Source organism: Ammospiza caudacuta, chromosome 4 (assembly GCF_027887145.1).
Source record: "Ammospiza caudacuta isolate bAmmCau1 chromosome 4, bAmmCau1.pri, whole genome shotgun sequence".
NCBI classification, from domain to species: Eukaryota; Metazoa; Chordata; class Aves; order Passeriformes; family Passerellidae; genus Ammospiza; species Ammospiza caudacuta.
The window spans coordinates 42639038-42665438 of NC_080596.1; the positions used below are offsets into that span (position 1 = coordinate 42639038).

Here is a 26401-nt window from a genome sequence, read left to right on the forward strand (position 1 = left end):
CAAAAATAATTTCAGATTGTTTGCTAATGTGTAGCTTCATTGTCTAGTATAGCAAGTCAAATACAGATATCTCCCCCTTAATATTAAAGAATACTTTGTCTTCAAAAGACTGTTTGACTCCTCTGTAAAAGTCTTATTTCCATTTAAATGAAAAAACATACGAAGCTACACAGCTAGTGCTTTCCAATTACTATTAAATCTCTGTTATGTTCAACATCCGTGCAAAACCAAATCCATTGTTTTTTGGAAATAATCTGTCCCAACAGTACTGACACGTTTATTATCTTCAGAGACAGCTTCACTGGCACTTGCAGTCTGAGATGACTTTAAAGCCATGATGTGTGGAATGGTGCCCTGTCTGTTCCACCCTGCTCAGGGCTCCTGCCAGGCTGGGCCAGTGATGCTGCCCTGGCCATGGCCGGAGCCAAGCAGCCCACAGCCCCAGGGCAGGCCCAGGAGAAGTACAGGGAGAACCTTGTACTCCACGTGCTTTCTCACCCACCAGTGCAGTGCCTCCTGTGGGTCTCTGGAATACTTTTTTTTTTTCTTTTCCTCTGAAAATGCCTTAGAACACTTTTAAACTGGTATAACAGTTCTTTAAGTAAGAGCTTTATTGTAATAGGGCACTTAAACAGTGCTCTGACCTGGGTCACTCTTTGCTTCAGATCCTGGTTTCTAACATTTTTATACATAACATTTTTTCATACTAAGAATTCAACCCATCCAAGCCACATTGAATAGGGCCCTGACAACATGAGAAGAGCAACAAATCTGTAATTTCTGGCTAAAACAAGGGATCATTTTTGGAAGGGATTTTACCAAGCACTAACACCAAGTATTTTGTTGCCCTGTGTTTTTGGTATGTGAAAGTAGCACAGGGCTCTGATCTGCCAGAGACATGTCCCAGTGCATAGTCCTGCCAGGCCAACAACATCCATTCCCTCATTTGTTTGTCCCTGTCACATAGTAAAAGAAGCAATGCCCAATCCAACTCAGCTCATCTTGACAAAATGAACTCAATTTTCACACAATTATCTCTTAGCAAAAGATGGAAGTTTATGTTGAAAAGTGCCTCTTGCCTGAGATCAAAGTAATGGTATTACCACAAGCCAGTTTCTTCTGACTAGTGCCCTATTCTGTATAATTACATACAAAAATACTACCAAATACCTGTAAACTACCAAGATGGTCTTTGTTCACTCTTTGGATGGTGGCAGGGATCATGGAGAATGGTGGGAATAAATTTTGCAAATGCCACAAGAGCATGAACACACCTATTTGCAGTGAGATGGCCTGAACTCTGGTGTGACACTCAGCAAAACTTTTAACCTTATCTAGTTGTGCTCCAAATAGGTGTTTTGCAGAATAGCTGTGTTTGCTCCAATCTGGTACAGGTGTCTAGAACATGAGAACTTTTTTTGCCACTTTGTCTGAATGAAACTTGAAAAGAAATATATGTACACCTGAAGGTGAGGTTCTAAATGAGCTCATTCTACGTGGAGAAGTTCAGCAGTGCTGTGGTTGGCTTGGCACTTCAAAGTTGGCTTGTTTGTGGGAGTAATACACAGTAATGGTGTTGTACCTAAAACCACAAATCGCTACTTTCTGGATGAAAATAAAAACCACTACACACACCCCAGTACAGACTCAGGATATGATGGACTCCTAAGCAGCTCCTCATATCTGCATTTGACTTTCCAAGGACTCCAGAAAAGCCCCCTAACTAGAGCTTTTGCAGTAAACAGAAGCAAATTAAGGTTATTAAACAGTGTCAAGACAGCTACATTTTTTATTAGGAGCATATTATTTAGCAACTGAGTAAGCATTCCTTTTTGTGAAAGCTTCCTCTATAGTTAGTTCCTCACTTATCATCTTTCCAGTAGAAACATAAATACTGAAAGGAGTCACTGAAAAGGAATGGAAGAGGGTGAATCACCAAGGGCAAATGGCAAGTTTTCAGATGTCCCGTGCTTTGGTTTGCAGGAACTGAGCATCAGTCACTGAGAAAGTAATCTGTTCTCAAAAGAACAGCAAATGAGAAGAGGGAAAAGGAGGAGTCCTGCATCTTAATCTATTCAGATCACAATCATCAAAAATTCAAGGGCATAAGCAAAGCCTCAGGGTTTTCTAATGTCCCTTGGGGGTGTCACCATTCTGTCTCTGGCTAGAGTTGAACAATACCTTTTCACAGAAATGCCTGCTGGAGTATTCTGGGAATTTGCAATAGGATTTTTGGAGCTGGGTAAATGTTTACAAAATATGTAGTAAGAGAAGTAATGTCCTCTCATGAGCTGTACCCATCTTAATACAGAAAACTGACATTTTTGAAACCTTGTATTCACCTCCTGAATTTGAGCTTGAAGATTCAGTATCCACATCTCCTACTATATGCCTTCAGAAATCTCACAGACACTACATATTAAAATATATCTTTCTCTGAGGCAAGTAATTATTTAATATGCCCATTAAATTCTTGTGATACAGCACTGTTATGAAAAGATAACCGAAGTGCCCATAAAATTCTTTCTTATAAGAGGATACCAAAAGTATCTCCGTATTAAGGATTTTGAGAAGTAAGTTCCTAATTGTACCAGTAAACAGAATTCTATAAAAAACTGAAGTTATGTTAACATCAGTTTAATTACAATCCACAGCACAGGCAGTGAGGAAGAGTAAAGGAAGTTTCTCACTGTGATTAATGAACTGTCTATAAAAAGAAAAAGAAAAAGAATTGATGTTTAATTGTTTTATTTTTATCAATGCATATAGTGCACCCATGACCAAGTATTTTTAGGTACACAAACAACAGAGATTGGAAAATACATAAAATATTGACTCTAAATGGACAAACTTAACAAATAATAATGAAGAAACTCTTTGTGGTTGAGGTGTGTGAAACAGATTTTAAAAACATAAACACAATTGAAGTTAACAGCACTAAAGCTATAAAGGGTTAAGGTAAAGTTATACAATCATGTCCCAGAGTATCAGCACACTTATTCAATTCAGCTGGATTAGCACCTTGGCACTAGTTGCTGAATGGCTCCCAATTGCTATTACATTTCCAACACCAGGTGTCAAAGATACCATTTTTCTAAGCAATATGCGAAAGGCTTTTTTTTCCGCCCAGCAGTTCTTTAGATAAAATGTACAATAAACAGAAAAAAAATGTACTTGCTATATTTAAGTTTCTAACAATTAATTACTATGTTATCTATACTGTAAGAAATTCTTAAGTATTGTTGGCAACTGGAGTTGTGGAACAAGATGCAGTCTAGCTCTTCCTATGTAATTTCGGATACATAGTCGGCAGAGCTGACAAAGAGAAGATGGTGTGGCTGCAAATAAAGAAAGAAGTTTAATTGTACAATTATAAAAGCCAGCACTTTGTTTTACAACTGCCTCACACAATAATAGATTTCTAAAAAAAGAAAAAAAATTCATATTTTGCAAATATGACCTTTTTCTTCATTCCGTTTCCTTCACTGTCTTTCTCCCCTCAAAGACAAAGACTGGGGCTGCTTAAACCTTAATAAACAGTTAGGGAAATACTAAAGAAAGCAAGACAAGGTCAGATTTTTTTAAATTAAAAACCAGTTCCCAGAAAATATCTGATGTCAATAATTTTTAAAAACTGCAGACTTGTTGTTTTGGTTTTCTTAATTCACAGCACAGGTTCCATACCTGCTACAGCACTACCAGCTGCAATACCAATGCATCACTGCAACAAGAATAAGCAGGAAAAATACCCCAAGATCCTGGACCATATTTAATGGTCTTACTACTTAATCATAATGTCTTTATCATTCTGCCCCCCATTCCTTAAAAATGCTGTTTTCTCTGGACAATAAACCTGGATATGTTTCATGCAATGTAATATTTTTCTTTGCTCTAACTTTTAAAAACATTACTAGTCTTGGTAAATTTATGAAAACATATAGCTTTTCGAGGGGTTTTGTTAGCAGCATTCAGACTACAGGGTGGTTTTTTTTTGGAGGTAAACATGAATCAGTGTTACTTGTCAGTTCACCTCTAAAGAGACGCCCATGGTTATTGAAATAGCTGCATTCTCTTGTGGCTTATTTTTACATTATACATAGTTCAGTCTAAACAAGTCCAGTTCTCTTTGCAATATTCTCTCTTGACAAGGCAGATAGACCTTTAAGAGGTTTGAGGAAATATAGACTCTTTAGTCTTCTGTTTCTCAGGTTTTGAAAATTTTGTAAAGAAAATTTAGAAAATTAAAATTCTTACTCTTTTTATATTGCCCATAATCAAAATAATTTGCTTTATATGCACATAAAATACATATTTAAAATATTATGACAGCTGAACAAAATGAAATATGTTTTTAACCTGAAATTTAAATACTCTGTTTCTTTTCAAAAAGCTCTGTAAAAACCAATAAAAATGTAGCTTAAATATCTACTTAAGTAAACACCCAATAAATATACGGCGATACTTTTTCAGCTTGTATGAATTCTGATGCTGCTTGGTCAATGGGCTCTGGCCTGAGGCTAAATATTGCTGAGTATGTTTATAATTAGAAAGGAAATTACCTGAATGCTCATATAATCATTTCATACAGCCTAGTGTTACCTTCTATAACATGGGTTTTTTTGACTGTTAAATTGGGGGTTTTTCTAGGTAGGTTTGGTTATTTTGATAACACAAGTTGCAGTTTTCAAATATAAACATCTAAAACTTACCTTCATGGAAGAGCAGCAGTGTCTCCACTAAACTGCTTGGGGCAGCTAAATCAACAGGCCTCTCAAAATCTGAATTTTTGGCATTTATGTCTGCCCCAAATTCAAGGAGTAAGTTTACAATCTCTGTACTAGAATGCTGGGCAGCGGCATGGAGTGGGGTTTGCAAATGCTTTCCCTTCTGCACGTTGGCACCTGGTGGGCAGATGCACATAAAGAGACGTAAGAAGAGATTAATTAAATTTGCCATTGAGTAAGAAAGATGAGGCTACAAAGCAAATAAAAACCACCACTGGTCTGGATTGCCATAGTGCATTTAGCCACTTTATTATTATTTTATTGCATAGAACTATAACTAATCACATCAGTGTTTTGTTTGGGTTTTAGTTTTTTAGCCTAGGTTTTATTATCCAAGTACAACCAGCTAAAAAAGCATCAGGTACCAATCAGATAACAGAAGCATCACCATTGCCTAATCATAAAAAGCACTTTTTGTTCATATTTAAGAAAATTTGCACTACATAAAAAACATACTTTCCTTATTTAAGTCTTAAAAAAATATCACTAAACTGAAGTTTTATATGTATATTTTTGTGAATACACCAACTCAAGAAAGAATCTTGAATACCTTATAATTTTTCACATGTTGAAGCTGGCAGTGGGTTTGAAATAAACTCCCATCCCATCCAACCTTTATTTATTAATCTATAAATTAGTTTTTTTAATTTTAGTTAAGGTGAGATACATGGTCAAGAAAGCTAATAGGAAAAAAAATCCCAAACCAATAATTCTCTAATCTCTAATGGGTTCTAATTAGTACACTTTTATATTAATATGTAATTTTTAACATGTTTTAAATTAAAATGGACTAAATTAATTTGCAATAATGCATTCATATTCAAGAAAAAAAACCCATACGAGAGTTAAACTAAACTAGCTAGTGTGGAAGAATCTCCCTTACACATGGAAGCTGTTGGTTGATCTAAAACCCAGCCTTCTTCAGACTTCTTACTGACCTTGTGAGACCAATAATTGCCTTCTGTACCAACTTTACTCCCTGATTCAACACTTTTTGCATTTTAAATGTCCATTTGAGTAAAATAATAATGTCACAGGTCTATAGTAATTGGATCTGAAATCTGAATAATTCCCTGTTCTTATATTAACAATTGGAGCATGCTTCTGCCTTCTCTTGCTTATTTCATTGTCTACCTGCTTTTGAACTTCTAGTACATTGTCACAAACTGATAAAACATGAAAAAATTTAATTTACATAAGTAGTTACTTAAATTCTCCATTTACATACCCTTTTCTACTTCAGGGCACCAACAAATGCAGAATATGCCCTTCTGTTACTGTTTTTTCTGTATAGTAGTATTTGAATCCCAAAGTATGCTAATTATACTTTTGCTGTTCTTAAACATAAAAAATCATGACATAGAATAATTAATCATCCGAGAAGATGGACTCAATGAGAAACACTTTAACTGCTTGTTTAAGTTCTAAATATAGCATGCAATCAACTAGAAAAACTATTCTGGTGCAATGATAGCAAGACTGAATTATTCATATATGCATTTTAATTCCTTGTTCTGCAGGATGTAAAAGCCCTGTATGTAAATACCTGAAATGCACCAAACTGTCTTTCAGCTATGCCAGTTGTGTCCCTGGCCTTGTGCTGAAACAGAGCCAGCCTTCAACATCTCTAATCCATTGATTAAAAAAATAATGTGAAATTTAGGATCAGATGCCTTTTACCTCACCCCTTCCCTCTGCAACTCAGCCTCTACGCCTTGTGCAAAGATCAGTCAGAACTTGCTGAAGAATGAAAGCAAGGAGGACTTCATTGCTAAAGGAGTTTGACTGAAATCTCAATGATTACTATATGAAATTTCTCAAAGCTCATTTTTACCCTTCTTTTTCCGACAGAAAATTAATATCTACAAAGCTGCACTATGTGTTGAAATTTTGAACATTCAATTCTTACTAGTTTTGCTTACTTTTTTTGTTTTAAGCTTACTGTGACACCAAAAAAAAAAAAAGTAAATGATAAGAAAATATTATTCAGCCTAAACTTTGAAGTAGAACCCTGCAAGCAAGGGTTCCTGTTCAATTGGCTGAGCACAGCTAGTTGAAAGGTGAGTACAATATGCTTATTTTGCAGACCAGTAATATTTTGTTTAAATCATGACATACCTGCATAAAGAAGCTTTCGAATGCAATGGATCTGCTGTGAAACACAAGCTACATACAGAGGTGTTCCCAAATGAGGAAGATCTTGGTCAACATCTATACCCCAGGATATCAGTACCTCCAGACATTCACTGTGACCTGTCAGTACAAAGCACGACAGTTTGCTGGACTTCAGCATGCTGCCTCATGGACAAAACCACACACATTTCTTAACCCTCTTACTGAGACATTGCTCAGCTGCTCCATGTTTATTGAGGAGCTGATTTCTTACCTCTGCTGGCTGCTTCATGTGTTGGTGATGGCAGACAGGACTCCCACTGAGCTTTGGCACCGTACTGTAACAGGAGGTCAGCACATGCTGCACTGCCTCTCGAACAGGCATTAAATAAAGGTGTCACTCCATCAATTGTTGTAGCATTTACCTAGAATATATAAAATCTATTTACAAAAAGAATTAAAAGAAAGGTATATTTTTAAACAGGAAATAGTTAGAAATTGCATAAAATACAAAAAAAAAAAAAAAGTACTCATTAAAATAACAAGTTAACTGACCAGTCTCTGTGAAACTGTCTTTCTCTTACCATGCTTCTCAGTTGGAATTAGTTTACTGTTATTCTTGTTAAAGTATGTTGGATAAAAACACCTGGAATACTAAAGAGCATATATTGACATCTGGGCAGTAAATAATTTTCAAAAGTCATTTCACTGAGCTTGTTTCAATGAAACAGAAAATTTACACTTTGCATACTAATGGGACAAAGGGATCTTCTCTCCACAGCTCTGGCAGGAATTGAGGATTATTTGCCATTTTCTTCTGTAGTTTTAGTCTCCGGATTCAAGTGATATTTCTCAGCATGGAGACAAAACTAATAGCACAGGCTCACTGCTTTAATACCAACCTCACTCTTCAACTGAATATTTCCAGTGTGAGAAAGAAAGGAGACAAAGAAGACAAGTTTGTGAGGCCTAATAATACTAAAGGAAGGAAAACAGGTATGAGGAGAAGGCTTCTTCCAGGACTCTGGCCCATCTTCTTCCATGTACCCCCTAAACCCACCAAAACAATTACAAACACTAAAAATAACCAGGTGAGAATTTTTTTTTTCTTATAGTTTTGTATCTTTAGACTCCTTGTGCTAGATGAAGTAGGGAGAAATTTGCTTTGGAAATATCTATGTATCTTTTTTATTTTTCTATAATAACACAGACATTTTCCACATGATTCTGCAAACTGAATTTTAAGAACAGTAAATATTTCCATTACAAAGATCAGAGACTATGCACTTGAACTCTGATGTCAGCAGATATTGCACTGAAAGTGTTCCATGAAGTCCCATTTTCATTTTGGGATAAAAGATAAGACCATTTATGCCAGGAGCATAGAAAAGAGACTGTGCTTTTTTCTACTCATACCAAAGAATTTTAAGAGCACAGAGGTGCAGTGTGACAGCACACATTCTGAAGATTAAAAGAAAAGCCTCCTGAAAGCCACCTCAAACAAGAGGAACCCAGTAGAGGAATGCATTCCATATTTTTGAAGTGAAATATCATAATGAAGACTGCTAACAGACTCACTCCAACTCAGTACTGCCTCAGTGGCTGCCCATCACTCATTTGCTAGCATTCAGATGGCAGCTGTAATTACATGAGATGAACAAGGTAAGTAGAGACCAGTTACATTAAAATCAAGCAATATCTCCTTCTTAGTTAAGCAAAGGTTAGAATTGGACTTCATATAAAAGAAAACAATACCAAAGCCTTACGTTTGCTCCTGCTTCAAGGAGGATTCTTGCACATCCTACATGGTCTCCCAAGCAGGCTTCATGGAGTGGAGTTACTTGGTCAATTGTTAGTGTGTCTACATTGTACCCCTAAAATAGATGTGAATGGTATTTAAAGATCATACAAAACCTATTAAGAATAATTTCCTCACACTACTGTTCAAATGAATAGTTTACAATACTCTAAATAGGCTTAAAATTCAACTCGCAATAAATTAATGCTCAGTGAACATTTATTTTTAATCAGAAATAGGCATAAAATATGCAGACTGCTTAGATGCACAGTGACAGGGCAAAAGGCAACAGACCCAAGTCAGAACATGGCAAATTCCAAGTAGCTATGTGGAACAAAATTTAACTGGGGGGCAGTGAAACCCTGAAACAGATGAGAGGAAGGGTGGTGCATCTCCACTCTTGTTAATCTTTAAAACCCCACAAAGTCCTGAGTCTACACTCTCCTATGACTCTTCCAACCTGTGACTTAACAGGTGAAATATCCAAAGCTATGAATTTTTAGCAAAGAAAACATTTATTGAATTGGTAAAATCACCAAGCCTTCTAATTTTTTTGCAGTAGATGTTGTTTGATTCTTAAGAACTAACAACTTTGTCTACCTGCTTTCATCAAATGTGTAGTATAATTTTTCAATATTGAAAATTTTTAATATTGAAAATAGCTAATAGGACAATATTTTAATATTAAAATTTAGCCTTTACAGTCTCTCCCTTTGATATTAGCAATTTTTTTAAATGACAACAATGCAAAACCCAGAATCTTTCAGTGATTCTTCCTGTTAACTAGTATTTTCCTGACTTGCTCTATTTACCCAAAGGCTTAAAGCAGTGAAACTGCTTTATATTGATTTATACCATGCAAGAGGGGATGACTGACATAAATTTAGACACAATTTTGGTTTGGGATTTTTTTGGGGGGAGGGGGGGGGGGCAGGGGTGGATGGGGGTTGAAACATACAGAGGAAATATTTTAAATACTAGCTTAAATATTATCATATGAAAAATTCCTAAATATGTATTGCTCTGAAAAATTCAAGTGAAAAAAGCATAACAAAGCATACTAAATCTGCATTAATAATCTATGCTGAGAAATTAAATGACATTAAAAATGAAAGCAATTGTAAAAACAGAGCCTTCACCTGTGACAATAAAGTCTTAAGAGAAAGAAGACGTCCTTGGCTGGCTGCCTCATGCAGAGGTGAGCGATCTGCCCAAGAACCTATATAACAACAACATTTATTGAATAAGCCATATGAATTAGAAAGGGTTTGGAATGCACAGACCAAAGCAGAAAATATGATACACAGAATGAAGTCAAATGTCCTATGAAATTAATTTTTCCTCTTTAGAGACTGAAATCATCAGTTTCTAAGCAGTAAAATAGTGCTCTATTATTAATTGTAACACATCTCTAATAAATTATTATGCAGTCCACAGTACAAAATATAGAGATATTGATACCAGTCATCTATTCAATAAATTTAATAAATTTAATAAATTACCATATTCCACTTCTATTTTTGCATTGTTCATTTTTAATACACATAATAAAACTTTGTAGCTGGAATATAGGCATTATTTGAACTTAAACCAGACATAAAGCTGCCTGAAGAAGTCACAAAGAAGTTGGTTTATATGAAAAGCAATGTGGGAATCTTTATGTATGGTCAGATTAATCTGAAGCTGCTACACAAGTGCAAGGAGAACAATACAGTGAGAATCACAGTAAAAAAATTACAAAAGTATAAAAAAGATATAAAGTCTAAGTTCTCATTCCATAAACTATTAGGCTTAAAAATAATTAGATATGTCTACTGTAAAGTTTTGGCCTTAATTTTCATTTATTTATCACCCTCAAAAGAGAAAGGTAAAAAAGAATAGTAACCCAACAACAACCCTGCATTCACACACATAACCCTCCATAACTCCCAGCCCAGCTTCCAGAGCAATCCTGAAGCTCTTGCTGAAGGACCTGCCCTTTCCTCTGCAAGACTGCACACTCACAGGTCCCTTCTAGCCAGCCAAGGCTGCAGCCAGAGCTGAAACCGATTTATGGCAGGAATTTTGAAAATTCAGTTTTGAGAGGCTGGGCAAGGAAAAAAACATCTTCAAAATGTACTATGAATTATCAGTATTTGTTCCTCTAAGAACAAAATCACTAGAACTGTAAAATGCCAATACAATAACTTGTGTGAGTTATATCAAGCTGCCCAAAATTCCTGAAGAAACACAGAGAGAATTGCCTGGCATGATGAATTGCTAACACTGGCAGGTGACTTTTCCAAGCATGCAGGTTTGACTCTGCCATGGGCAGGGACTGCCTACAGAGCCAGCCACTGCATTTACTGGCAAAGCAATGAGTCTGAAATGCAAAGGCTGTTGCTCAATCACTGGCAGTCACCAGCCTAAGCTCTAAGATAACTACACCCCAGAAATAGACCCTGTTTCTGTTTCCTATTGGACTCCTGTCCACTAGCCTGTTTCAGAAAGTACACTTTTGTTTACTATAAACAACCCCCTCAAATCACATCAAGAATGACAGAAAGTTTAAGGTTATTCAACATGAAAAGAAATCAGGGCCTAGTTAAATCATATGGAATAGTGCTCAATAGGAAATTGTAGATAAAACCTCCATTTTCCTACTGGTGTTAGTGAATGAGACTAAAATTTACACAGAAGTATGACTGCATCTTGGAGAACATGGTGCACTTTGTGACTCAGCACTACTGAATACTACTGACATCAAAAACTTGGCAAAACAAAAGCACAGATGATTATTTAAATTATCATAAGACTACATAGAGCCGATTGCAGAAACTTAAAACTATGACAGTAAGGTTTTATAAACCTGATTTTAAAAATGCAGTGAAATTTCTATAATGTCAGAGTATCCTGTATGTGTGAAGCTCCTTGAACTCTTTCATCTGTGGCAGTAGATGGACTATTGGCAAGATCCAGTTTCCAATCCTCTGTCAGAATTATTTGCACTAAGCTCTGGTCATCTGTGTGTGCATGTACATATACATGCACACACATTACTCCCTGTACTTTTTACTTCAGGTTTATTTAATGTAAAGTTTTGAAATTCTTATTGATAGTCAAAAAAGAAAAAGATTAAAACAAGCTAAACCCACAAAACAAAACAAACAAATAAAACAAAAAAAACCCACCACCAAAAAGAAACCAACTTAACCCCCCACACACAAAGTGATTGGGATTTTAAGGGCTATTATACATTAAAAAACCCTTGAGCTCAGAAACCTTCAAGTGACCAATTTTGACAAATCATCAATATTTTCTTTGTCATACCAACAAGCTTAGATAGATTTATTGTACTGTGGTTTGGATGTGTGTAATCACTATGAGTATTTCGATCAGTGTTTTTCTTCTTCTGCAGTAGTATCTGAATGAGCATTCAAGTTGTTCTAATTCAAATAAATTAGATCCATTAAGTTATCCTGCTGGCTGCTGCAAAAAATTCCTCAAATTTAAATCTGTATTTAGAGGTTGCTTTTGGTAATTTTGGCCTTCTGTCTCTATAGATGAGAACATCTCTTTCTCAGTTTATCCTACTCAATGGAAAGAAAAAAAAAGAACTGATTCTATGGAAAAACATCTTATAAAATCATGAGAGTTATGAGGCTTTTATGCTCATTCAATACACTTACATTTCAGACATTCTTTTAGCCATGTATAAACACAACAAAGATGCAGGTAGGATCTGAAAGCAACAGTTATCTGCTTTCATTTCCTTCACCTCCTTCCATCTTGGATTGATCAGAAGAATGCCTCTTAATTACTCCAATGACATTTGATAATCAAATTATGCCAGATCCTGTTATAAGCTCTGGTTTGCACCTAGACCCACCTTATATCCCTATTTTCAGGCAGAGATATTCAGCAGCCAGCTGTTTCTGATAAATCCATAAAATGATGGATACAAGCAAAATGCTTGTATCATCTCTACTACAAATAAAATCTAAAAGCAAAAAGTTGCAGAACAATTTTGTGCCAACCAAGTCTGGAAAAATAAAATTCACATTCCAAATGACTTGTTGATATACATAGTAATTCATCATTAAATACCACAGGGACAAGAATATGTTCAACATAAATATTTACCATAAATAAACATCAAAGGTGTTCTTGAACCCTTTGCCTAGATTACTGCCTTCTGCTAATCTATAAATTACAGTGTCTCTCACTTAGAAGTCATTAGCAGAAACATAAACACTTTCATTCATTGTGTTTGTAATAGCAATAAAAGCAAAAATAGTCTACTCCAAAATTGATAATGCATTAATTCCCTATGGCCCCTGACAATGCTGAATACAAAGTATCTCTAACTATATACAGAAGCCACATTAGTTTCAAGTTCTCTGATGTATAGTTTACCACAAAGGCAAACTATTACAAAGCATCAATGCTTTGTAAGCATTAACAAGAAAGAAGAAATAGATTCACTGCATTAACAGGTGAAGTTAAAAAAAATTGCAAATTATTATACAATACCTAAATCTCCATCTCCCCATGGCACTTCCAGCCAATTGCAATTATAAATCCTACTCATTTCTTTCAATCTGGAAAATAAAAAAAAATTAAAATAATAATAAAAAAAGCCTGCTCTTGCTAGTTGGACCTGTTCCTAAAACACCCTGGCTATGTTTGGAAGATCAGCAGCTCCCTGTAATACGAACTTCCAGCCTTCAGTAAACACAGCTTTGAATATGTGAGCGCGTACAAGCTGTCAGTTTCTTATGGCAAAGGACTGCTGCCCTTTTTTGTCACTTTTTTACATTTCTTTCTTTAACATATCAGCTTCTCAAAGTGCCAGTATCTGCATTGGCTTTCCAAGACAGATTAACCAGAATTTCAGCACAAGAGAAACTCACAGTGAAATCAAGAAAACCTTGACATGAATAAACTGCAGGAAAAACTCCTTCTATTTTAACCTCGTGCAAAGACATAGTTTTGTGTCCTCAAAAATCAGTAACAGTACATAGGTTTTAAGGGAAGCACTGCCAAATGTCCCTATGTTATTTTACTACTTACTCATAATACATCTAGAAAGAAAAGCAAAGATATCCTGAACATGTTTCAAATGCTGTTTGAGCTGTACCTGAACTGTGTTTTTCTTTTAGTAGTTCGCTATTCCTTCAATTATGTTCTAAAATATTCTTTGGTTTTTGAACTGGGGCATTGATAGCTATTCTCAGCAGTGAAAACATCCAAAAATAGGGGGTTTGCAGTTCTTGACTTTGATTCATTTCTAAGTCATTAATGTTCTTTTCCTCACATTTCCCTACAGACTTCACTCCTTTACATCCTTTACCTGCAATTATCTATAAGTCATTCCTGAAATTATAATTATAGTAGTAAAATACTAAGTAAAAATATTTTCACAACAGTCTTTACCTCCAGTCATATAATTCCTTTTGTATTAATTTCTAAAAATTTGTGAAGTCTCTAAAAAAACCAACCAAAAACCGAACAAAACAACAACCCCCAACTCAGTATAAAAAGTAAATTAAAGGTTAGATTTTCAAAAGGAGAACTGTAATGAATAAGTTCTTTTTGGGAGAGTATTTATACCAGGGCTCAGCACTTAAAAAAATTACTGGTCTATGGCTAAACAGATGGAGTCCCAGTCATCAGAAGAAGCACTATCATCAAAGAAGAACTGAAAATAGAAGCCTGACACAGCTCATTACAGGGAGATGAAAAACACAGAGTATTTGGAAAGCATTGCAGCTAATATTTATTTCTGCAAAACCAACAAAAGCTATGTATTTACACAAGCACTGTTACCTTTTAGTTTTTAAGATGCATTCTGAGTGCTTCAGCTTCTGGCAACTGAAGCAACATACAGGATCAATAACTAAAGAGAAAAACCTGGCACGTCAGAGTCCCAAGATCAACAGAATCACTTCACCCCAGTTGTTCAAAGTGTCTGACATTTTATATATCTAATTAGGTTAGAAAAGATTTTTATTGTGGGACTATAAAATTACTCATTTGTCTAAATCCCTTGTAGGATAAAGAAGCATGTCAACTACTCAAGTGATATTTTATGGTGAAAACTATTTTAAAAAATCTTCAGTGAAGGATTTAAACTTTAAGAAATATATCTATGATGCTTAACTATCATGATTAGATATGACCAGAAAAACAAAAGGCACTTTTTTTTTAATAAATGAAGTTTAAACAGTCAACAATGAAGAACTCCAAGAGAATTAGAATTTAGGCTAGAGAGCATTAAAATATGTATGAAAGAGAAGATGTCATTAAAGTGGTATTTACATATGTCATTTCAATGTTTCAAGTAATATGAAAATTCTCTAACAATATAACTATATAACAGTGTACATATATATATATTTGCATATATGTATAAAAACAATGAAAACTTGATTAATTCAAACCAGTATACAACATTATGATAAACTTTCTATTGTTTACCATAATGTAGACTTTAAATCTACAAACTGGGGGCTTCATTCCAAAGGTAAATGCTAGCAATTGCCTACTCCTAAAAGCCATACAAAGCTTTCCCACACAGTCATCTGTCTAACAGCACCTGCACCACATGACACATTAGTTTTGCCATTCCAGTGTTGCATTCAGTGAATGAGTTGGTATTCAAAATTTTTTTTATCTCCATGTCTAGCAGGATCTCTTTAAGATATGTCATCCAAACCACAAACTCACGGTAACGTTATTGATTTTCTACTGCCTTTTTCATGGTATTGTCCCAATGATAAAAGAATACTTTAACTCCTCTGCTGAAGCTATTTCAGATCATCCATTCATACTATTTTATAACTAAAGAACTAAAAGACAGAGTTTTGATGCTTGAATTATAAAACCATTCTAACAGCTTTTTTTTTTGAGTTCTTAAACATTAGAGTGCACACTAAAAGCACAGTTTAATTATGGTTATGAGAGCTCTGAGCATCTGAAATTTCAGTTTTAGATAATAATAACCATGATCAGCCAAAAAGCTTTTACATTAGGTGACTGGTCTTAAAACACATAGGTTCCAAAGACAAGAATGGAATTTACTTTTAAGGACATTAAAACACTAACCCTTTCTCCCTACCATTCACCGCATGATTCTCACCTTTGCATCAAACAGCAGAACATAGGGCATGTTTTTTCTGGGTATAAAACTAATGCATTTTCAGAACATCATTCATGTTGGAGAAGGAGCACAGCTAAGGAGGCTGGGGCTTTGAGGAAGAGTACATCATGTGACTGGGCTGTCAAGTACTGGGCTATAATGCACTGAATGGTCAAATCAGGGTGGCACAGGTAACATTTTGAGTGTTTGGCATTGCACTTTTCCATACTTTTCCCACAGAAACACAAGCCACTGAACTCTACAAAAAAGCCTAGAATGACACAACAGCAATTTCCAAACACAGCTTGCTTGGTTCCCAACAGAATTAACATTAAGCCATGTGAAGATGATGGCAATGGTAATGGTGGGAGCAGCAGCAGTCACTGCTGGCTGTCCTCAGCCTTGCATGTGTGGGAAGGAGTGTGTCAGGCCCCTTCTCGTGTCACATGAAAGCACAGCCACAGCTCCACATCCATTGCTCATGCACAGGTTGTGTTTCCATCTTCTTGAAGCATCAACAACTGTCTGGATGTTTTTCTAACCTAAAGTAGCTTGCAAAGTCTGTATGCCCTAGCTAGAATGCCAAGATGTAAAATCACATAAATCTCCAAATTCAGTAATCTATTAGATCCTCATCAGATATGACTTGAGTAGGAGGAGCAGCTGGTAATATTCTTTGGCTGTTATTATTTCCTTGGACAAGTCACAAAAACAAAGTAAAGGTTTTTCAGTCCCCTTCCCAACTAGAAGGTGACAGAAAAGGCCTATGGACATTCTGAGCTGAGTTCAGACTCTGAAGATTAAAGTCTGGAATAATTTTGCTCCTCAAACACAGTCTCAGTCTTAATCGAGAGTACAAACAATTTTCCCCAAACTGCTGAGAATTCTCTGCATTTTCCCAGCCTGCCTGAGTGTGAATGCAGCCTAGGGCCTAATCCTAAACCTTATAAACAGAAAGCATTTGTGCAGCAAATCTGTGCCGTGTGTAATTTTTGTCACATCCATGAGATTCTGGAGTTGTAGCCCCTCAAGCCAGCAGGCTGAAGGCCTTTTCCCATTTTGACTCTATCCTTTCACCCTTCTATCCAATCTTATGATATATTCCACCCTCTGCATCACTTGCAGTCCATTTTCCAATCTGCTTATTTAATTACAGACTGCATTGCAGTATGACTTTCTCTCCCTTTGCTCTGCAAGGGTGCCTGTAGAGCCAAGTCAGGTTTGGATACCCGCATGGATGAAATAGACAGGAAGGAAAAAAAGCATCCTTCAGAGTTTATAAAAGATATATTTGCTATTCAAGTGCACTGCAACAATCAGAAGCTTTAAATGCAACAGAGGTCTCTCAGTACTTCAGGATGCCTATCAAGAAATGTATATTCCCAGCATGGCAATTAAAAAGAGGCTCTAAGTAGCTAGACCCTGTTAAGATGGATTCTACAGAAAATTTTAGTTCCCATATTTTACTTAGATTCTGAGAATTTCAAAACTAGATTAATTGTGGCTATTTCTTTGTAAGAGTATCAAGAGAGCCTAACCTTCAACCATACAATGGAGTGGCTAGTACTAACACTGATAAACTCTTGTGAAATTTCTTTTCAGCTGAGGGATATTGTCCAAGTTTTTTTCGAAAATACTGACCTAACGAGCTAAAATGACGATAAATAAAAGTTTCTTTAGGTCAGGAAATCTTAGCCCAAACAGTGAAAAACATGAGGGCAAAAGGTGCTCTGCATATTAAAACTGATGAATAAATGCAATCATACAGTATCATTTCATTCAAATGGTTACTTGGAAGATAAGGAAACATGCTTAAATTCTTGAATATTGCTTCATTCTAAAACTGTCAATACTAGAAATCATCAAAGCTATTTTAAGAATAAGAATATATTTTAAGAATCTAGCTAACATATAGCTAAACCATATTTTACATGGTAAATTCACAGTTCCTTTATGTAAAACATATGAACTCACTCCTGTCTACTACTTTCATTGACTATTTTAACATTTCCATCTTTTTATTTTATATCATATGATCATGAATTTCAAGGTTGACTTCCTTCATTTCTTATTTTGTTTCACTCTAAACCTTACGATATCATCAATATTAAATCATGGAATTATGATCACTCTTTCAAAAAAATTCCTCTTAACACTCTTGCAATTATTCAAAGCTCCCTTTTACACACTTGGACTATGGAAAAAAAATTAGAGGAAAATATGGCACAGGCAATAGGAGTCCTAAACACTTCTAACAGAGTTTATTCCTCATTGTTGAAAATGTCAGTGTTCAGCAACTTAAAAACCTCCTAAGTACTTCTCTATGGAAAGCCTTACAATTATATTTTGTCCTTAGTATCTTAGTACAGGACAATAATTCAGTCACCTGTGTTCCTCTATCGCCTTCTATTTCAGATATCTTTAGACTCCTTACACATAAAGTTATATGTAAAGTTTACTCCTCCCCCTCCTTTCATTCCCTGGTTCCCTATAGTAAACAATTAACCTTTAGTATCCAGTTACCTTGTGACAGGACACCAAAAGTCAGGGTAAGTCAAGCCTTAAACACTTGCATAAAACAAATAGGGCAGATAAACAAGAAATGGTATTTTAGATCAGCTGATAAGAGAGCAGAAAGAACGAAAATAGCCTCAGTACCCTCGTGTTAACCCATGCAAGACAATAAAGTCCCACTAACAAAAGCATGCATTTACATTACAGCTAGAAAAAAAAACCTAAAAAACCAAAAATCAGTTTTATAGCTAGACCATCATCAATTGGGTCAGCTTAGCATATTTCAGTACCGGTTTGTGAAATGGCTGCTGTACTAACCTTGGCTGGTCAGAATGCCCCAGCCAGCTTTCCGTTTTGCAGGGCACTCCCCTACACTTTCTAGGCGTCTTTTGGGGAGATTCTGGCTCCTCTGCACAGCAGTGTTTGTTGTCATGATCTGTTTCTCGAGGAAAGCCTGTCTGTCATTGGTGCAGGTGCTCTGCTCTGACGAACATCCACTAATGATCTCTAGCACCTTTTTTCCTCCTTTCGCTTTCTCACAAAGGATCTTGCTGTACTTACTGTAGAATGGCCACAACACTGAAATCCATTCAGTAACATTTACTAGCTTGGACTAGTGACTACAGAGTGGGGGAAGGGAAGGACTGCTCCAGCATTTTCTATTTTTAAAACAGAGAAAGAATCAGCTTAGCTACAGCATGAGTCTTAACTATTTACATGATTTAAATGGAAAGGTGTTAATTTTTTAATCATTTAACACAAAAAAGAAACAGATTCCTAAAGCATAAGTATTCAAATGTTTTGCTGCTTGAATACCAAGCAGCCTAAAACAGAAACCCAAAATTATTTTATCTTTTAATAATAGTAACAACAATTATTACTGCATCAGGTTTTACTGATATGTAATGTGCAGTAAAGAGTGATTTTAGAATTCCGGAGAATCCATGAAATTTTGAAACACTCCTGATTTTCTGTGGTTTGTTTCTTGGTTTTGTTTTTTTTTTAAATAGGGGGCAAGTTATCCTACAAATGTCAATGAAACTAAATCCTGAATAAAGGCATGTTTCGATTTAAAAAAAATTATTTTGAAAGTCTGATCCCATTGTGAAAGTAAGGCTGTAGTCTTCCCAGAAGAAGCACAGATCAATATTTTTTAGAAACAGCAACAAAACCAACCAAAAAGTGCTAGAATTTTTTGTTCATTACTATGTATCAGGCTGATACTATACAACAGAAATCTGCAAAGAGAAGCAATCCAGGATAAAATTGCATCAGAGTAAAAGACAGTGATTTCTCTCTAATAAAAATATGTTAAAATGTCGCCTTTACCTCCCCAGCATTTCCTTGTAGTATTTCCTCATTATTCTCCTCTACAGATATATAAAGTAGCCACTTGTAAATTTTTAACAAGCAACTCAACATTACTGAGTTTCACTAATACTATTTTTTCAGGTACCTTACAAAACTTAATCCCTAAAATTCTGAAATAATGTTCAGATATTTAACGAAATTTTCTACATCCCTCTTGGTTTTCTTTAGGAGAAAATCAGAGGCAAGATTATAGGTAGATAGGGCGAGGGGAAGAAGAAGGAGCAGCTGCAAATTTCACCTTGAAATTGCAGCACATGAGAACTGTCTCACTTGGAACAGTGCTACACCCTTTACAGAACAGAAGCAGGTGGGCTACTGCTCTTCTCACAAGACAGAACAAAACAGCACTCTCACAGACATTGGGCTGCCTTCAGACAACTGTTTTCCTCGGGTTTTATCTAGCTGAACAAACCAGAATATCTCCCAGACTGAAATAAACACTTCAACATATCAAATCTCTGCATGTAAATCTGAAACAGAGCTTTCACAAAATGTCTCATTATAAACAGGACATTATAAATATATCACTTAAATACTAGAATTATGCTTTCTTCCAAGTAAATAAGTATTGGAAGGGCAATTAACAGGAGAGCATACTAGGGACATGTAACATGTGCCTGTGCGGGAAGATACCAGCATTATTCTCCTGTGAGAAATAAACTGACAGTTTTTGTATTTGTCATGGCTCTGAGGCTCATCTCAGTTTTAAATTTCCATTTGGAATGGAATTCCAGGACTCTCAGGAGAATGTGGTGAGGACCAGGATCAAGCAAAGCATCTGGGACTGCAGATCAGGAATTGACAGTGGTCTGGCAAGAAAAAAATCTACATTTTTTTGTAGGAGTTTTGTGGGTGAGGTTGTCAGCTGAGAATGAATCTGCATCTTTCTACAGGAGTGGTACAAACCTGGAAGCACTTCATACAAATGCTTCCCACACTGATTCCAGCCTCTGTTCTCTCTTACTTGTCGGGGAGGTGTGGCTGGCAGGAGCCAGGAAAGCAGCAGGTACAGAGGCAGCTGCCATGGCTTCAACGAGGCAGAGCCCCACAGGAGCCAGCATCACCTGCCCTCCTGTGCAGACAACTGCCAGGAAACAAGGAGCTCCCCATGCAGTTAGAGCACCCCCAAAACCCTCCACCTCCAAAGCATGGCTTGTAGGAAAAGTATCTCCATTACACAAAGATATTCCATAGATGCTTGCCAATCATAGAGTTAATTTGAATACTCTAGAGAACAATAAAACAATATGCATTTTTGTGCTTTAAAAAAGGCAAAGCTTATCCAGTTCAGGACTGCAGAAGGAACTTTTCACTAAATTCTGCTAGGCCCAACCATTCAACCTCCAGGCAAAAAACATTTAAAAGTCTTATTAAAACAGTTCATAAATACAAAAATAAAAAAGAAAAAGCTAAAATGGCATCAAAAATAATCCAAAATTATTTTAAAAATATAGTTGAGATGAGGGAATAAACATGGCTAAAACCATGGAGTAAGGCTGAAGACTGTGCTACTTCAGTTCCACCTCTGACACGGATTTGCTACGTGTTCGTTCTCATTTATGCCCTGGACTACATCAGCTACAAAATAAAAATCAGTATCTTTCAACTTCATTAGGTGATAAAACTATTAACATTCAAAACTACAAAACCACTTAGGCTTAGTCCTGATATTATGTTCTTCAGATTTTTCTCTGTAGAAGACATTCAAACACTTCCAAAATCTGCCAGAAAACCTTTAACACAAGTCTAAGGAGATGTCCAAGCATGTAAAAAACACAGCTGACCATTATTTTTCCTGACTTGGCAAAGAAGCAGTTAGGCACAGCATTTAGATTACAGTTACTCATGGAAGCAATGCAGTTACCTTCAAAAAAGCAGCCAGGGGAAGGGACAGATGCTACAGTCTGACAGTAAGGAAACCAGAGAACTTTACTGATAGGTTTGGAATTCTGGCCTAAATTAGCATACAAGCTTTAAATAAAGCACTATGTTAAATTTCATTAATAATTAGTTCTGTTCAAATTTATAACGCAGAGGAAGAAGTGTTGAAGGAAACTCTCAAAATCTTTTTATTCCAGATTTTTATAAAAGGAAATATGAGTAAAGTTTGAACATTTCCATGTCAGCACATAGCTCTGAGTTTAAAGGGGTAACAGTTCTTAACAGGTGGGAATGAAAATAGAAGTAAATTTTTGTTCCTCCCTTTCAGCAGGAAACTCATTCTATTTTCAAGACTATTTTTAAGGCAACAGAGGTGCAATTGTGGTAACACACAAAAAATGTGTTGATAAAACCAACAATACCACAAACCCCCTTGACTTTTCAAAATATGATGCAGTCCAATGCAATACCGTCCAAACTCGTATAACAGTAATTTATCTTAGGAAAAATTGCACAAAATTGCACCGTTTTCAAATGTCACAGATCAGTATTTTGTGTGCAACCATCTCAAAACAGCAAACTGATGACCCACTTTGCTTCCCAAACTGTTCTGTGCTTTCAGGTTACTCTGTTTTCGTGACCAGGATTACTATGGGGTCACAGTGACTGCATGGAACGTGCCACACTAAGTTCTGGAACAGGACTAGAAACTGATTCTTCCTGCTCATGTGATCCACACCCTGCAACCAAGAAGCTGAAATGACAAACAGGCTCCCTGTGGCTCAGTGCCAGTACCTCAGCAGTGGCCTGCTATTTGACATTGCCAAAAACAAACCAGAAGAAATCTTGAACATTGCTCCCTGTAGGAGATGCCAGGATGAAGCAAATTTTAGGAAAGATTGAGGAACTGTGGTTTCTGACAAAAACAGCATCCTACAAGGCCACAGTAGTGCCAGTGTTACATTTTACAGTGCCAACTCAATGCCAAGGAACATAAATGCACCATGAAAGTACAGGGATAAAGCTCTAGGAGGGGAACAGGGAAAGGCCTGAACAACTTTTTATTTGTTTGTTAAATAGATTCTTGCATCAAGCCATTCTTCATGGCAAGTATGATGGTGATATAAAGTCATTAGCAGGCAACAAGAAGCTTAGGCATTATCCAGGTCACCAACCAGTCCTCTTAACAAACACCAGCAGATAGGTAGAGAATGCTTTAATGGTCATTAATTACTTAAGCATAAAATGACATTTCTTTACACCATTATAAGCTCTAAAAAAAATCTATTACATACTCTTAATACAATTTCATCACTGACTCTTAGCTGGAAATCCAAATCAGTAGTAGTAGTAGTAGAAGAAGATTATGATGATGATGATTGGCTGTCTAGCCAATAATTTCCCTACCTCTTCTCCTGAGCTTTCTACAGTTGTTACACCTTATGTTCTTGGATGCTGGAATCATAACTAAAGGTTGAAAAAATATTTAAACTTCTGATACGATAAAGGCTTTGTCTCAGGTCTCCCAGAAGTCCAATACAGAACAGTGACACATTTATTATATTTTTTGGCTTGTTTGCAATGTGTACCTGTCAGACTTTTCATGTAGTAACATAGAAAAATTGCTAATATGTAAACTAAACTAAATTACAGAAATCATGGGGCAGAACCTAAGCAAATCAGTTACCAAGCAGGCCTGAGCTCCAGATATTGACAGCAAGACAGACACAGGCATGAAACCTGTAGTCAGCATAGGAGTGGTAAAGGACACCCCAGAGAGAATCGTGAGTCAATAACAGTGAAAGAACAGCCATAAAGAGAGAGAGCATATCTATTGCCAGGAAGGCTCCAGACATGGCACAGAGAGTAACATCCACGGGTGCAACAGATGCAGCATGCCACAAAGGATTTATGGCCAGCCAGGATTGCTGCAGTCCTGAGCAGAGCTCAGTACTCAGGCATGCTGTGCAATTCCCCCCAAGCCATCATCCTCTAACTGGCAAAAGTTCACTCAGTTTGCCTGCATTGCAAGTGTTTGAGAACATTCCCTACAAGAGAGCAATGTGAATAGCAATACCCTGCCCATAAAAATCCAGTGGCTGAAGGAAGGAACATCACCTTCAGGGAGCTCTGCTATTTTGGTCTTCCCCTGTTGCCTTATGCCCCACCAATGCAAGAAAGACCAGGGCAGATGGTACAGCTGAGCTTGCCCCAAGCCAATACTGCAGTTTTCTGCATATCTTCTTTAATACCAGTTCTCTTTAAAGCCTCACAGACAGATTGATCCAGGATTGCCTTTCAGTCTTATTGCTATGCACCTTTAAACCCCCAGGTTTTAAGATACATCAGAGTTCATAATGTTCACTTTGTGCTTTTATTATTTCATAAGCTTACTCTTCATTTCACACAGAAAAATAGAGAAATCTATTGATGAAGGGCATTTCCATGTGAGTTTAGAGTGTACACTCCAAGCAAGCCAATGGGACCTAGGCTGGTGAAAAGTTAAGGTCCACATTCAGAAAAAAAATACATTTCAAGGAGGCACACCTGAATGAAACCAACCAAAAAATGCAGCTGGGGGACCTCAAGGAGGTCCTCACATTTACAGAAGAGTAAAAAGCAAACCCCACAAACAAATCCACATGACAGGCTATACCAGTTTCTTTTCAAGAGGCAAGCATGCAAACAGGCTCCAGCATACATATTCACTAGATTTTTCTGTGGCCTCAGAAATTTTCTTTCAGATGAGGGATGTAAAAAATGAAAAATTTGAATTAAAAGTAACATGCTTGCCAACAGATGTTCTTGCTCTTTGTTGCTGCAAATAAGTCAGGGCTAAGGCCATGTCAATTTAGTTGCATCATATAACTCTGAGCAAAACCTCTTTAAGATAGAATATGTTCTTCAAGGAAGAATGTTCTGGTATTTGTCTAATATGTGGTGTCATTTCCTTCCTTCAAAGAAGGTGCCTTTTTGGTGTTATTCTGCAGTATGACTCTTCTTTGGCAGTCATTTGTCATACTAGGCAAAGTTATTTAGCATACAAGAGAAAGTGATGAGCTCCATCAAAAAAAAAACCCTTCTAAAATTTCAAAAAAGAATATTCACACTATCTTAAGCATTTTTACACCATTAGCTTACGTGCTGCAAATGAAAAACAAATGCTAAATGTGGTGCCTTACACCAAGTGGTATGGTGAATAGGTATGCCATACAATATTCCTATCATTGCTAAATGAATCTCCATTGTATCCAGGAAGCTAAGAGAGGTCTTGTATGGCTTTTATTAATAGAACTGTGATCTCTGTGGAATGCAAGTTGAGAAAATGCCTCATGCCTATCTTCCCTACCTAACAACTGTTGCTGAGTGGCATTATCAATTGCAACTTGTTAGGATAAAATAAATATGAAAACTTTGCTCTAATCATTCACTACAAGCCATACAAACAGTAGATCTCTAACACTGAAACACAACATTATTGTCCATTTATGAGCTGTACTTTAAGGACCATATTCTTGGGACTACCCAAGTAGTTCTCAGTGTACAAGAAAAAAGGAAACAGAAAACTTCATAGTATTTACCAGTCTCTGTGAGAAGATGGAGACTCAGTAGACTGAACTACCACAATCCCGTGGATGGCTTAATTTAGCCTAACCAGTGTACTGAGCTTTCCTACCATGCCTGATCAAGACACATACAGCAAAGCTGGGTAGCTTAGAATTTGCTACAGTCACTCAAGAGTAGCCTTTCTTAACCTTACAAGAAACCAGGCCATATTCACCTCTCCTTTTCTGCAAAATCAGAATGTATTTTGAGAAGCATACCAGAAACATAATTTCTGCTTTCAAGTAACTTTAACGCACACACTTATGGATAAAGTGAAATTTTATACAAATTTTTGTGAAGACAGGTGACATAATTAAAAAATACGATATTTAAGACAAATCATTTTACATTCTCAGAACAACTTAGCTTGTCTATCAGACCCCAGATATCTGTATATGTACATGACTCTTTGCTGTTTATGCTATGTTAACCTCTGCAAATTTTTTTGTAAGAAGGTTCCTCTCTATCACTTTCTGCTTGTAGATAATTTAGACAATTACTGAGTATCAGGTTTACTTTTGATAAAATAGACACCTTCTGCCTTATAAAAATGTTTATGAGTGGGAACTATGCCTCCTTCTGTAAGGTTATCTTGAGTAAGAAAGTATAGGCTCTTTCATACAAACCAAGATCTTACCAGTATTTTTTTGCAGAATTTATATCTTACAGACCCAAAACATCTGATAATTTATTAATTCTTTAGATTTGATCCACAAACTTTGAAATCACTTCATACCACAGCACTACTACCACATCCTAAAGCAACTATACTATAAAACTCATCTGAAGCTCTAACCCAGTGCTCCTATACACAGAGCACTTTCACGATATGACTTGTTAGTTGCTATAGTAGGAAGAGTCTAAAAGCTGCTTTTGACCCTCCAGTGTTCATCCAGCAACAGCTGTACAAAAGGCTGATTTATTAACTCTTCACAGATCTGGAAATAACATGAAAGAAGAAATGTTAATGTGCAGGTCACTGTCATTACACATAGTCTGCTAAGGAGCTAAATATACCCAAAGTTAATTTTCAGGTTAGTTTATTCTTGTGCATCAGTTTGTAGGGCACAGGATTTTAAAATGGAGCAAACATATACACTTGTTATGTCTTTACCCATTAAGAAAGAAATCAATAAAATATTGACTTTTGCAAAATTTCAAATGCAATGAATATGTAAATGTTCACTTCAACACAATAAATAAAGAAACACTAGG

The 26401-nt window shown here is 36.3% G+C and overlaps 1 protein-coding gene across 4 annotated transcripts in view; it reads right to left on the bottom strand.

Annotated features, from left to right (window-relative positions):
* Nucleotides 1-2731: 2731 nt before the first annotated feature.
* The window catches only part of ASB5 (ankyrin repeat and SOCS box containing 5), a 40296-nt gene continuing 16626 nt past the window's right edge, over nt 2732-26401 (bottom strand). The window contains exons 1-8 of one of the 4 annotated variants that reach the window (XM_058802959.1): nt 18647-18834; nt 13207-13274; nt 9834-9913; nt 8663-8770; nt 7171-7321; nt 6903-7037; nt 4710-4901; nt 2732-3338 (exon numbers count right to left, since the gene is read on the bottom strand). In XM_058802959.1, coding sequence (XP_058658942.1) covers nt 3211-3338; nt 4710-4901; nt 6903-7037; nt 7171-7321; nt 8663-8770; nt 9834-9913; nt 13207-13264 — 852 coding nt within the window. In that variant the 5' untranslated portion in view covers nt 13265-13274; nt 18647-18834 and the 3' untranslated portion in view covers nt 2732-3210. Of the gene's footprint in view, nt 3339-4709; nt 4902-6902; nt 7038-7170; nt 7322-8662; nt 8771-9833; nt 9914-13206; nt 13275-18646; nt 18876-26401 lie in introns of those variants that run through there. The other 3 variants (XM_058802960.1, XM_058802958.1, XM_058802957.1) reach the window with 3 other exon arrangements.